Consider the following 14,223-nt stretch of genomic DNA (forward strand, 5'->3'; position numbering starts at 1 on the left):
TCGAGTGCTGATGGTCCCTTGCAACTACCTTGTGCTCCTTGGGTTTGTCCACTAAAGTAGAGCGCATTGTGAAGCAAATTATTAGGTCTATCCGCATCCTGATGGGTATGATGCGTTCTCTCAAATTCTCTTTTTCTAAATACGACCAACTATCAAGGCTAAAATCCCATGATTAGCATAAGATATGTCAAGTTTGTACTTGCCTTGATTGTAAGTGGCATGTGTATTTTGCTATTTAGAGTCTAGTCGGTGTTCATAATGCTTCTTCATTTGTGGCAGTTTGTACTACCAATTGCGATCGCAGAATGCCTCACTCTAGAAATACGCATGGCAATTTACAAGTTGTCAAATTTAGTGCAATGTATCTCATAGAAGGAGATCAAGACATCCTCTATTGAATCCTCAAGGCGGGGAATAGTGGAGACGGTCCGTCTCTTTGAGAAGTACCTACTCACTAGCATGCTCACAATACAAACCCACCTCTTGGTGCATCTTGTAGATGAAGTGGAGATTATGGGACCTATTCATATGCGATGGATGTTCTTCTTGGAGTGCTTCATGAAAACCTTGAAAGACTTTGTTCGACAATGAGCTCAGCTAGAAGGTAGCATGGCTAAAGGTTGGCTGGTGTCGGAGGCATTAATGCATATTTCATAGTGGCTACCAACGGTGGATTCAGACAACAGTATGCTATGGTCATTGAAGGACGATGATAGACTGACCGAAGATGTGGTGGACAGAAATGGGGTAGAAAAAAGGATGGATGCTGCAATGGAGGAGAAAGTGAATTGTTTTTGTATGTTGCACCATGCACCCATGGAGACATGGCTCACTAGGTACGAGCAAGCCAGGAAAGATCGAGAAGAAGTGCAATCGGAATTTTGACGCAGTATGCACCATCGACTAATTCGATATCCTGAGAGCATGGAGGAGATGCCACGGTTTATGTCTATGAGATGGTTACATGGAGCTTTAATTGCAACCTCTCGTGAAGTGGTAGAGGTTTCTACTGAGGAGTGGGAATTCTCAAGGGGATGTAGTCCAAAGGTGACCACATGTTTTATAAGCTATCGTATTTAGATTTTATATGTGACAACTAATCTAACCGTTTCAATGTACAGTATAAAATATATAGTATAGTGTGGTCACGTGGGTGACATTTCCACATTGAGCTCATTGACAAAATTCGCTCCACAACGGAGTCTGGTGTCATGGCAAAGTTCGTGCAAGAGAGCTGACGGCCAGCCACAGATCCAAACACCGTTATAGATGAGATGGAGTATATTTGGGAACTTGCAAAGTGTTATCTCAATGGATTACCGTAGCTTCTCTCATGATCATATTCGATGTGCAGTGGTTCAATGTGGTATTGGAAGGAGCTCAGGCAATTGTTCGATGAGATCCATCTGGATTTCTCAAAATAGATTCCGAGAAAAGATGGACGGATCTATGTGACACGTTTGTCTTGTTGGCCCATTGTGAACATGTGCATGAACTCTTTTTTATTTTTATTTTTTCACGACACAGATATGCCACAAATGTTGAATCTATCTTTATGTGATTTTGAATAGGTAATTTTCTATCCAAACCCCCGACAACCTCAATGGTGGTATGTTATGCCTTCAGCTCCCCGGAGTCTGAGAGTGTATGATGAAAGCAATGTTCCTAGCGTAGATGAGGACAGTATGCAAATGGAGAAGTTGATATTGCAAGGGATGGTGGTCGAAGATGGCTAGGAATTCTTTGAGAATGAGGTGGACTCATCCTTTTGTGGTGACCTGTCTATCGACCTTCTAGTGTATGCAGAGTTGTGCCAGGAGAGTGACATGGGACCATAGGTAAGTCATACTTGCAGCATCCGCCTACTTAACTCGTTGCTGAATCGCTTGTAAGGGTACTCTAGAATATGCATTTTAAGTAAGTCTGTGTAGGTGATCTTTGACGATATTTGGAGAGTAGGATGAGTCGAGGGATGAGCAATGAGGAGTTGCAGGAGATATTCACACGTATGTCTCCGATTAGATGACTCGATTTAGAGATATGGTAGACTAGGATCTGTCTCGGACACCATCAGGCCATTCCGTTAGATCTACTTCAAGGCACTCTGATGCTTTGGTTTTCAGTAGACGAGGTCAATGCTCCAGACTAGACTGAGACGGAGGGAGCGGTTATGGGGTTGTTACGGAGACGTGGATGTTGTGAGTCCACAGTCGGCTCGAGATACATGTGCTACTCCTCGCTCTCATGTAGGTTCGAGAGAGGGTGGCTTAGGTGGTTGTTGTGGAGGCACCGATGTAGTGTCTCCATCTCATCGTTCTAGTGGAGTTGTGCCACCTATAGGATTTGTCACACCTGTGGGGACATCTACTCAAGTGACTCCATCAGTCGTCTGTAGGTGGCACCCCTATGGGTGCTACTTCGAGAGATACCACCCCTGTGGGTACACTAGATGTACAGGGGCCTCCTGATTATGCCCAGATGTACAGTCGTAGGGGGGAGAGGACACATTTTAGACATACCCCAAAGGGGTATGGATACCTTGTAGATGATAGGACAAGAGCCATGATTATGAATGATGAGGGGAGGAGAGTGATGTCTCGTATGAGAGAGTTGTGCAAACAAGTTTTTCGGCATAATGTCTTAGACCATTGGAAGAACATACTCGAGGGGAGTAAGGACTACATAGTAGCATCCTTGCATGAGGAGTTTCCGGTACCCATTGCGGTAGAGAGGTTTTCCATAGGCTGGATGCACACAAGGCACTCAAGAGTGGCACTTGATAGCCCTAGTGACTAGACGCAAATGACTGGTGGAGACTCAGGGAGGAGGTTACAGATTCTCTAGGATGCTGGCGACAATAGCACGGGAGGTAGTGAGGGCATGAGTGGAGGCAGGGGTGGTCCATCATCTTGGGGGTGGCGGCCACATGACTTATCTGGAGGACTTTGTAAGTTTTTCTTTTATTCTTCTCACTTTCTTATTTGCAATATCACTTGCATTGACAATCGTATTTCTAACAGTTGTATTCTGTTTTCTTTGCAGCACTTCATTATAAACTGTGATCCCACCGGCTTGGAGACTCGATATGCAAAGAGACACGGTCTCACTGCATTGATCAATAGATTGTATGCACATGACGGCCTAGTAAGTCACTCATCTTTCTTATCCATAGTTACTATTTTTATTAAAATGCATTATGTATGGTGGACTAATGTGTAGTTGTTCATTTTACAGACTCCGTTCGATGCTCTTTTGCATCGAGACGAGCTTTTGGATGGCGAGGATCTATAGCTTGCACTTGGATTTGTGGAGCATACATCCTCTTCCTTTTGGACTTGTGATTTATGTAGGCATCTTCTATGTACTATGTTATTATCATCCTTTGTATCTTGCCATAATTCCATGGGTTTTAATAAGTGATATTGTACTTATTCTATGTATCAGTCTTGTGGGTTCAAGTACATTTTACGCTCATCTTGATGACCATTGCACACTTAATATGTAATCCATTTGTAGAATATAAATACAACACATAGTACTATATGTAGTAGGGCTGCGCTATCATAATTTTTTTTCCCCTGTAATCATTATTATTAGCATCACAAATTTACTGCACATGTCACTATTGGCATCGCAAACCATCGCGCTATTTGCGTTGGTATTTGCGTCGCAAAACTGATGCAAATTACGACATTGATACCGACGCAAATTGTGACAGTTTCATGGAGACACTAATATCAACACATTTAGCGATGGTGAGGGCAATTTTTTTAATGAACATTTTCGTTGCTTTGAACATTGGTGTGAGGCATGTATCTTGTAGTGCATCAAAAAAATAACCCATTATTTGCTCCACCCTCCTTAGAAACATGTAACAAGTGTAGATGAGGCAAAAGAAAATGTACAACCTTTGCACAAGCAAGAGTACAACAAGGGGATTTAGTGGAAAACAGAACAGTTTGAATCCTTCATCACAGATGGTTGGGTGTCTATAAATTCCAAGAAAAAATCAGAGCATATACTTACAGGTTACATCATGTGAAGAAAGGCACAATAGCCATAGCACATGTTCAACAGATGAAACCTTTCTTCATACCTTTCGTGCAGGATAGCATTCCACAGCAACATCCAAAAACCCTTGCCTTGCAGTAACAACTCACGGCATACCTACAATCAACCAGACAAGACATTGACAAAAATCAACCTACAAAATAGACAAGTCATCAACAATCATAGAAAAAACAACAACATGAAACACAAAGACAAAGGCACACAAAAAGCACAGGAGAAATAGACGACTCCAACACACAAATCGAGCATACAACACAATTAAAACGATTAGACATAAAGAAGATTCATATGCAACATAGATAATAATTGTAAAGCATAGGAAGAGAACAAGAGATATCCGTAAGAAGAACAACCACAATAGTTGGAGAATGGCACAAGTACACAACATAGAGTCCCTTGTGTAGTGACAAAATGACATCAATAGTTGGATTATTCGGGGAGGTCAGTTATAAATATATGTATGTATCACATGGATTCAATATAAATGATTTTTAAAATACAATTTTTACATATTTTTATATATATAGAAAGGTCCTATATAAAAGTGTTACTTATAGATTGAATAGAAAAGGGTTATATTTTATTAATGAAAAATTTACAGATAAAGATATTTATAAATAGGCCGTGAATGCAAGTGATATAGAGAGTATACATATAGTGAATTACCCGAGTTGCAGACTATAATAAAACCAACATGTCTCTACCAACCATAGAGAGACAGAATCGAAAAACCATCTTCTCAATGCCCACAAACAATATCAAGGGTGCCTCAAGTCCACATCTCACCAAAACGGCTAGTTCAAAATAGAAAGTAAAAAAAAACACCATTGGATTCCTATCCACTTCGATAGGTTAGCAACAGACCTTCCCACTTTTCCTTTTCGGGGAGGAGGTGTCACATGGAGTGACGTGTCATCACACGATGGGGAGATAAGAATAGAAGTGGATCACCAACATGTCCATGACACGTAAATATAGTTGGTTGAAACTTGGTAACAACCATTTCCTTGAAGTGTAACAAGAGGATGTATAAGAAAGAGGGAAATGAAGAAACGAGGGCTCGAGTCTGATGAATGCATAGTGTTTTTTACTTTCTGATCTGCACATGTAACAATATGATAAATATAGCTCGACTATTTAAAAAAATGATGTAATTCACTCGTTTGAAAAAAATCTGAGATGATAGGAAGATGATGCTCTATTGGCTCTTTTACGGCTTCAAGGTCCTTTCTTTACCTTATGGAAAGGCACTGTCCATTGCGTGAAATTTTCATTTTAGATATACTAGTTTATCTTTTCCCGTGTCAATATGTAAACTCTGTTTCGACGGGCAGAGCAGAGGAGTGGACGACGAGCGCGGAGGAGAGGACGAGGAGATGGTCTCCTCACCCGGGCCACCATCACCATCATCATCGTTGGCGGCGGCGGCAGCAGCAGCAGCAGCAGGAGCATCACCACCATCCTCCTCCTCCTCCACCTCCTCATCATCGTCGTCATCATTAGTAGCAGCAGGGGCAAGAGCAACAGTAACATCAGCATCGTCATCGTCGTCGTCATCATCTGCTGGGGCGCTGCAGCTGCAGTCCAGTTACTGTTTCCGATGTGGAAGCAAGCTGCATTCCACATCCAAGTGCCCAGAAGGGGGGCCTCGGCCGGCTTGCCCCAGGTGCAAGGGCAGGCAGCAGCCATGCCGAGTTGTCCAGCTCAGGACTAAGGCCATGCAGGAATTGATGCAACATAACAGGCTGCTCTCCTCCATTGAGCCCCTCTTCGATAGCCTCCTCCGAGATGGCCACACCCCCATGCTGCAGTCCTACATGAGCCTGCTCACTGGCCTCTGTGCCCTCAAGCAGTATGACAGAGCAGAGCTCAGGCTCTGGAACATGACCCTTGATGGCCTTAGGCCCCATCCTATCTGCTTCAATGCCGTCATCAATGGGTATTGTGAGGCACGCAGGATGGACGATGCCATTCGTGTCTTCCGGGCCATGAAGCAGAGTGGCTGCAAACCCACCACCTGCACCTTCAACATCTTGATTAAAGGTTATGGCATGATTGGAAGACCGCAGGAAGCCATCAGTTTGTTAGATGAAATGACATTGCAGGGCAGGAAAAAGGCCAAGCCGAATGTGCGCACATACAACATCTTGCTTAATGCATTGAGCAGAAGTGAGGATCTGGATGGATTATGGAATATGTTGTCACTCATGCGCTCCAAAGGGTTAAAACCTGATGTAATTACATACAACACAATGGCAAAGGCTTTCGCAGAGAGAGGTATGATAGACAAGGCTGAGAATGTCATTAGGGAAATGCAAACCTTCAACCTCCAGCCATCCGGATACACGTTTGGCATTGTGATCAAGCGGCTCTGTGAAGGTGGGGAGATGGAAACTGCATTGGGACTGGTACAGACAATGAATCGGCGGGGATTGATTCCCAATGTTGTCATTTTTAATACTCTGATCAAAGGATATGCCAAAGCTCTACAGTTTGATAAAATTGACCAGGTATTGGTTTTCCTGTCAGTATGCTTATCTTGTGCTTTTGGGGCTAAGTGTGATATTAGTACATACTTGTCTTTATCTGTAAGTGTAATGATCTGCTTCTACTTCTGGTTCAGGTCATGCAGTTAATGGATAGGTACCAAGTTAAACCCGATGTGCAAACATTTAGCCTAATGATGGATGCATGGTGCTCTGTGGGCTCCCTGGATACAGCCAAGGCAGTTCTTAAAAAAATGTTGGAAGCTGGAGTTCAGGCAGATGAAACGGCCTATGGTATCCTGGCAAAAGGTTATGTGAGAGCACATAAGCCACAGAAAGCCAGTAAAGTCCTGGGTGAGATGAGAGACAAGGGACTGGTCCCTAATCTTATCATCTATACGACGGTCATCAGTGGTTGGTGCAATGCTGGAAGAATGGATGATGCTCTTGGAGTTTATGCCGAGATGATAAAGCAGAAGATTAAGCCTAACTTGAAGACTTATCAAACGCTTATCTGGGGTTTCAGTGAGACAAAACAACCCAGCAGAGCACAGGAAGTGCTGCAGCTGATGCATGAACAGCAGGTCCATCCAGATGGCAAAACCTTGGAAATGGTTGCTGAGGCTTGGCGTGGTGTTGGGCTACCAGAAGAGGCCTCCCGGTTCCTGGCCAATGAAGGGGAGAAGCTTGATGCACGATTGCTGACTGCAAAGGGTGCTGATGCTGTTGTGTCTCAAGTTATGATACATGCTGATGAGATCAATCCAGCTGTGACCAATGTTCAAGTACTTCTGGATTCTCCGGACACTTTTGTCTCCTTGGGTGTCTCTGGGACCTTAAACCAATCTAATAGTTTTAGTGTTCCCTCACAACCAGCATGGAAGAGCAAGGACACAAGGAAAGGGCTAGTAACAGTAACCAGCTTTTCAATGTTCAGGGCAGATTGTATTCAAAATCTTGGCACATGCAGGATTGGTGTTTCTAGGAACTTAATATATGTGGGAAAAACTTCTTGCAAAAGCTCTCAGTTTGCAAGGCTACATTACATGTTTCAGATGGTCCAAGTTTTTTGAGATCTATTCTTAAATTCTGTTCAATAATCAAAATATGTCTGCATCATTCTTTGACCCAAGCCAAAGTTTTAGTAGGCTGCCTGCCATCAAATTTTTGTGAAATTATACCCCCATGGTTGCTAAGATCCAGGCCCAGGGTGAACACTGTGACATATTGTTGCCTAAGTTGAGAGGTCTGTGTGAACCTTGCTTGAGGTTGACCTGGCCACTGATCAGTTCCATCTGAGTGGTGAATATGCGGGGTGAAGGATGGTGTGCCTATGAACTCTTGAGGCTATGCCTGTTGGTCTATCTCTGGTTTTAGACCAAGCTGGGGGATTAATATAATTGAATTGTAATATGTCAGTGTCGAACTATAATTTATGAGGCATAGTAACACATCTGTGTAACTCAAATCTCCAAGCTTCATGATTGGGTCCTTGTAGATTGATGTAAGGAGGTAGGCTGTATTGTACATCATCCGTTTGTATGCCCTACTACATTGCAATATGTGAATCAGAGTACAAAGTAAGGTTCAATATCTTGTCTAATCTGAAGGCTTCTTACCTGCTGCTGGTGTCACCACTTTTATTATGCACTATGTAAAGTGCAGAAAAGCAATTGTTCCTTAGCATTAACAGTGTGCTATGTTTTCCTGGAACCATGCAGCTATTCATCTACTTCTAAATGGAATGTCCTGCTATTTGTTAGAATGGGTTGAAGAAATTTCGGAAGGATCCTAATTTAGGCAAAGCCACCAATTGCTGCCTTTTGGAGAGTGGTTGAACGTACCTGAATGGTTCTTGAAAGTCTCCGTTAAAACCCTTATCCAAATTTTAAAACTTTTTACTTTACCTCATTTTCTATTGGAAACTCGTGTCACCTTTGTACAAATTGTTGTTTGCTACTTCTTTCCACTTTCTCCCGATAAAGAGAGCTATAGCTGTATAGAGTCTTTGCCACCCCCTTTCCCACATGTAGTCTCAACTTTGGAGGTCTACTTTCATGTTTTATTAACCACCTTTCCCAGTAGCTGCTAGGTCTCGTTTTCTTATCTTCCCCATCCCCCTTCCAATATTTGATCGTTTCACTCTTCTACCTTCTCCACATGCTCCCTTATCTTCACCATTTGAATGGATCATAGGTCTTTGCTCACACAGTCCGCAGTACTCGTATCCCCTGTGACAGTTCCCATATTGGATGAGTGGCCTAATAGGGCGAAGAAAGGTTGCCTTGACCATGATTATACACATTTATTGTTAGACAGTATACGAAGATTATTGGTCCACTCAGCTGGCGAAGGATAATAAAAATTATATGAGGAGGTATATACTGTGCATCAGTAGCATTGGACTGTATAATTGGTTTGTGAGTGTTAGTAATGACCAGTAAGGATGCGCATTTAATGTGAGGGGTTTTGGATATCTCTTGATATAATTTGTGCATTGATACGGTGTAATGACCATACTTGACGAGCACTGTTTAAGACCGCTTAAAGCAGAGGTTATGTGCAATCAATTTCATCACAGACAGGTCCATTTCAGAGAAAATTGTGTGAGGAGGTATATGCTGTGCATCAGTAGCATTGGACTGTTTAATTGGTTTGTGAGTGTTAGTAATGACCAGTAAGGACGCGCATTTAATGTGAGGGGTTTTGGATATCTCTTGGTATAATTTGTGCATTGATACGGTGTAATGACCATACTTGACGAGCACTGTTTGCAAGACGCCTTAAAGCAGAGGTTATGTGCAGTCAATTTCATCTCAGACAGGTCTATTTCAGAGAAAATTGTGTGTGAGAGCTAAGCCAGGTAAGGACTTGCCACAAAGAGATTACTGTCATGTTAGCTGGCAGGTTAATAGCTTCAGAAGATTCCATTGAATTGTGTTATAAGACAAAGCAAAGCCTTTCTAACATTTTCCTCTTGGGTGGATCAGAAGTTTATCAGCATCATTGACATGGCCGCAATTTCCATCCTCCCGTAGCTTGTTTGAAGAATATGTCCAACATAGGAACTTACAGTTCAAGGAGAGCTAGATTGTATCCATTGATCATATCATTTACAAAGACTGCCGCACTGAGTCGGTGAGTCTACTCCACACATTCCTCTCGAAGATCCTGCACCAGCGACTCCTGGATGTCTTTGAGCTGGGTCTGAAAGAGGCTTCATATATACTCAGCTAGGCCGTCGACCCCCAGGCTCCATATTGAAATCCCTTGGCCTTTTAGGTAGATAATTGGTTTGTGGGCCACTTCCAGGTTCAACTCCCCAAGGTGCGTCACAAAAAGATCGGTTGTGAACTGGTGCTTGCCTGCCTGATTCTTGCTGCATAGAAGGCTTCTGGATTGTAAGTCCATCCGCTGTGAAGATCTTGGTAACGACTGAGATAGTGGTGGGCTTCGGCTTGGAAGCCCGAACTCGAGGGGGAATCTGAGACCCGAAGAGGGGATCATCAAGTATTGTTACCTGCTGAAGGGCGCCTTTGGCCACCTCCTTTGAAGGATGTTCCGTCGCCGCGTGCTGGTCCTCTACCCCTTCCGCGGCTTCCTTCACCTAGGTCTACACGACCTCTTCCTGTGCTGTTGATCCCTTTTCAGACACTTCCGCCACAGCAAGAGTCTTGGACGAGCTATCAATGGAGGGGACAAGGAAGAGCAGGGAGAGATGTCGTCCAAGCTTGGTCTTGACAAGGGTCTCCCGCTCAGACACACTCAAAATTTCTCTCCTAAAAATGAGACAGAAAGATGGCATCGTAGTTCCGATGGCCACAATTGTCAGTGACTCGAACATATAAGGCTTGCACACGGAACCTCCACAGCCTTGTATAAGAAACCTCCCCACTACCTGCCTCTTTTGATGTGTCATGCCTTGCAGCCTTTGCTCATTATTCACTGCGACACATCATAGCATGTACTCATTATTCTCACTGGGTCCATGAAGAAACCCTTCATCTGGTTCTATGTAAGATACATGGGTGCCGTTGTTACTCCTTCAGCCGACAATATCAGTCGCTCGGCCAACGCCGGCGTGAGCTCACGAGTTACTCCCTGGAAAGATACTGTGTCACATAAACGTTTGGTGATAGATGACATTGGCATGTGCATGTCGACTCCTAGAAATCGCACGCAAGTCTAGCAACCCAGTAGATTCCAACCACTATAAGTAGGGCTACGCACGCAACACCATGACATTAACGTACTCGAAGGCCACACGATGCTCAGCAGATGCCGTCGCTTGTGCAGTTACAAAGGAGGAAGAAAGGGGAGAGAGTTGCCAGGAGAAGAATAAGAGAAGAATTGGCATGATCCCACAAATGGCGCTATGCAAGAAAGAGCTTTTGTTGTACGTGAGGCCCTTTTGAACCGGTTAATGCTAGCCATGTGAGTAAGATGCTTGATAATGGCCCTTTGAAAGGGTGCTCCTATTAAGAAGCTATGTTGTAGTTCTCCCTATGATGCACCTCAATGTAGATTTTGGGTTACAAGAATGTGAATAAGCGGTTTGGAGAAAAAGCTTGAGAGAGCACAACTCATACAATGAGAAGGGTAACCCCATCTTGGTGGATTTCAGACCAGTATCTGTGATGGCATTAGGTAGGGGAAGAGGTAGAGGTCTAGGAGGATCGAACCAAGAACCCATCACGTGTTGGACTTGCGGTCACCTAGGGCATGTCTCATCTTGTTGCCCTAAAAGGCAGCCAATCGAGACAAAGCTAACCTGAGATGTCTAGAGTACGGGATCACACACTTGTATGCCGATTGTCCTAGGGTGGAAACCTTCCACTAGTTCAGCAATCGTGCCATCGGTATCCTTTGGGCTGTTCTCGAAGGAGTTGAGACACTTGATGGTGAGGCTACCTCGATTCCATTGAATGTTGTAGTGGGAGCTCATGCTCAACCACCAAGACCCACAAACCGCTTATTGTTTTAAACGTTTCAAGCGAGCACAAATGACTCTCTCTCATCTAGCTGACGCACCTTCGATCCTACCGTGGTATAGTGAGCTTAGCTTGATGCTCGATTGAGTACCCTCCTCCCTCGTGCACACCGGTAGCTCCACCATTCGTGATGCAAGCTTAAGAAACCTCAAGCCTCCACCTTTAAGCTCCATCCTCCATATCCGCGTGCGAGATAAGGGAAGAGAAGATAAGAGAAGAAGAGAGGAAATGACGGAGAGCTTCTTCCTTGATCCCTCACCCTCACACACTCACACACTCACTCCCTCACACTCTCATACTCCCTCTCTCAAGCACACACAAGCAAGCAAGAAGGAGAGAAGAATAGAAGAAGAAGAGTCCACTTTAGCCACACACCAAAGAATGAGCTTCTTCATTCACTTTTTGCCTTTTATCCAAAACCCTAAATTCCTCTTGGGCAGTTATGCGCTTTTGCCTTTGACTTAGCTTTTGAGGCCACCCTTGTGCTTTCAGTCGTTTCCTTTTTTGCTTCTTCCTTTGTGTCCGATTTTCTCCTGGGCTGCCTCTTTCAGCTTCCGACTTGTGCTTTTTCACTTTTTTTGCTTTTTCTTGTGCTGAGGTTAACATTAATTCCCTCTTAGCTGAGTGCCAGTCCCACGACACTGATGGATAGTAGTTGGAAGGTGGGGTGGGTGTAGCTAAATGGCTTTTTGAGTATGTATACAAGCCCTTGTTGAGGATGGTGTTGGATGGATCTATCCTTTGAAATTGAAGATGGTGATAGAGGAATCCCTGACATGGATAGACGGGAGGTTCCTGACGGATAGTGTTGGACAATAGATGGATGGATCTTTCCTTTGAAATTGAAGATGGTGTTGGACAGGTCAGGTGGACGGATTTGTCCTTTGAAATTGAAGATAGTCTTGGATGGATCCCTCCTCCCTGATGCTGACGGTGGGTAGATTTGTTCTTTGAAATTGAAAATGGTGTTGGACAGATCTCTCCCTGACACTGGTGGTGGGTGGATTTGTCCTTTGAAATTGAAGATGGTGTTGGATGGATCCCTCCCTGATGCTGACGGTGGGTGGATCTGTCCTTTAAAATTAAATATGGTGTTGGACAGATTCCTTTCCGTGCCCTCCAGGTCGATACGATGCGATCTTAACCTGCAAGAGACAAAGTTGTGCACTTCCTAAGGGGTGTATCTACCTCTCCGTGTAGTGCATGGTGTAGGTGCCAATGGAACTAGGAGTTGAATTGAGAAGCCTACGATATTGTCCCACACTTGAGAACCTAGTTCGTGCATCGTTGTAGGTGCGGTGCGTGCGGCTTTGGGAGACAAGTCTAACCATAGGCAAGTGTGACCTCCCTAGGTATGTCCTGCCCTTGATATGCCCTAAGTGTGAAGTAGGGGATGGGACTAGGTAAAAAATCCTAGGTGCAATGATTGTGGTACTTGAATGATTTCAGGGAGTTAGTCTTTTTCTTTTCTTTTTTTTTTCTTTATTTTTATTTTTATTGGTGAATTACGTACATATGATGAGAAGCTAGTCATTGTCATTCGAGTCGTGAGAGGGTGGCTTTGGGGAACTTAAGAGATTTCTCAAGGAATTTCCAGCTCTGCATGTACCCCTTGAGGTTCAGACGTACTTGGAGAGTGGTGGTGGAAAGAAATGGATGATTGCAGCAAGGGTGAAGCGGCTATCATTTATATCTTCTAGGAGCTCTAAGCAAAAAGAGGAGAGTAGAGCAACTTGCATCATTAATCTAGTCATAGCGTAGCTGTCTATGCCATTGGGATAAAAAAAGAGTGATGGGAGAGGCAGTGCTCTTGTGGTGTCGGGTCTTGCCTTAGTAGTATCCTAAGCAATCTAAGATAGTTACACGTGGTGATGAAGATGGGATTGGGGCAAGAAGAGAATTCATCTACGAAGAAGCAGACTATTGAGACATATAAGTCCTCTAACATGAATACTAGGGCTTCTTTGGGTTTAGTAGCATTCACATTATAGATCCATGGAAAGTCATATCTGTCATGGTGGATGCTTCGGTTAAAATCCACTCCTACCCTTCTTGGATATGACATGAAAGTTGGGTTATTCCTTTTGAAAGGTAAGGTGTTACAAAATGCCATCCAGGCATCCATGTTTACATCCAAAGTGCACCTTCTCCACATTGGTTGGCATTCATAGACCTTTACTGCTCTGGGCACTTCAAAAACTTTGTTCTACCAAAAATCTACATCCTCTATCCTCCATAAGGCAGGGTTTTGTCCCCTCTTGAATATCCATTTGTCTCCCAATCTCCTTTTGACATTAATTACTTCTTCCACTACCTTGATTGTAGTACTCTGCACAAGTTGGCGGGAAATTGAAAATTAAAGTCAAAAGGCTTACGAGCAATCTCTTGTTGTTCCCAGATTATGAGTTTAGCATTAAGCTTGTTGGGCAGTCATCTTGGCTTGGTGGGATAGGCGTTGTTGGCACTACTTCTGGTTGAGCCTTTAGCCTTCTGCATGCTTGCTCTACCAACCGTTCTCTCTTCCTTTTAAGTGCAATTTTTCTTTCTGTAGAGGTGTCCACTTGCTCCTGCTCTTTTGGTCGAGGAAAAGGGGATAGTGGGTCGAGTTCTTCCTCTTGAGGTCCCATCTCAAAGCTTGTTCCTACCTCTTCCTTTTGTCTGTTCTCCTATTGTAC

At 43.7% G+C, this 14,223-nt stretch overlaps 1 protein-coding gene across 1 annotated transcript; it reads left to right on the forward strand.

Moving 5' to 3' along the window:
* Positions 1–5,364: 5,364 nt before the first annotated feature.
* On the forward strand, positions 5,365–8,192 carry LOC148024226 (uncharacterized). Its single transcript, XM_087693843.1, has 2 exons — positions 5,365–6,581; positions 6,695–8,192. Exons 1-2 carry the CDS (start codon positions 5,448–5,450, stop codon positions 7,628–7,630), a joined length of 2,070 nt encoding a protein of 689 aa, XP_087549969.1. The 5' UTR covers positions 5,365–5,447; the 3' UTR covers positions 7,631–8,192.
* Positions 8,193–14,223: the final 6,031 nt, after the last annotated feature.

The sequence above is a fragment of the Lygodium microphyllum genome, chromosome 15 (genome assembly GCF_053477565.2).
Source record: "Lygodium microphyllum isolate KBCC chromosome 15, Lygodium_microphyllum_v1.1.10, whole genome shotgun sequence".
NCBI classification, from domain to species: domain Eukaryota; kingdom Viridiplantae; phylum Streptophyta; class Polypodiopsida; order Schizaeales; family Lygodiaceae; genus Lygodium; species Lygodium microphyllum.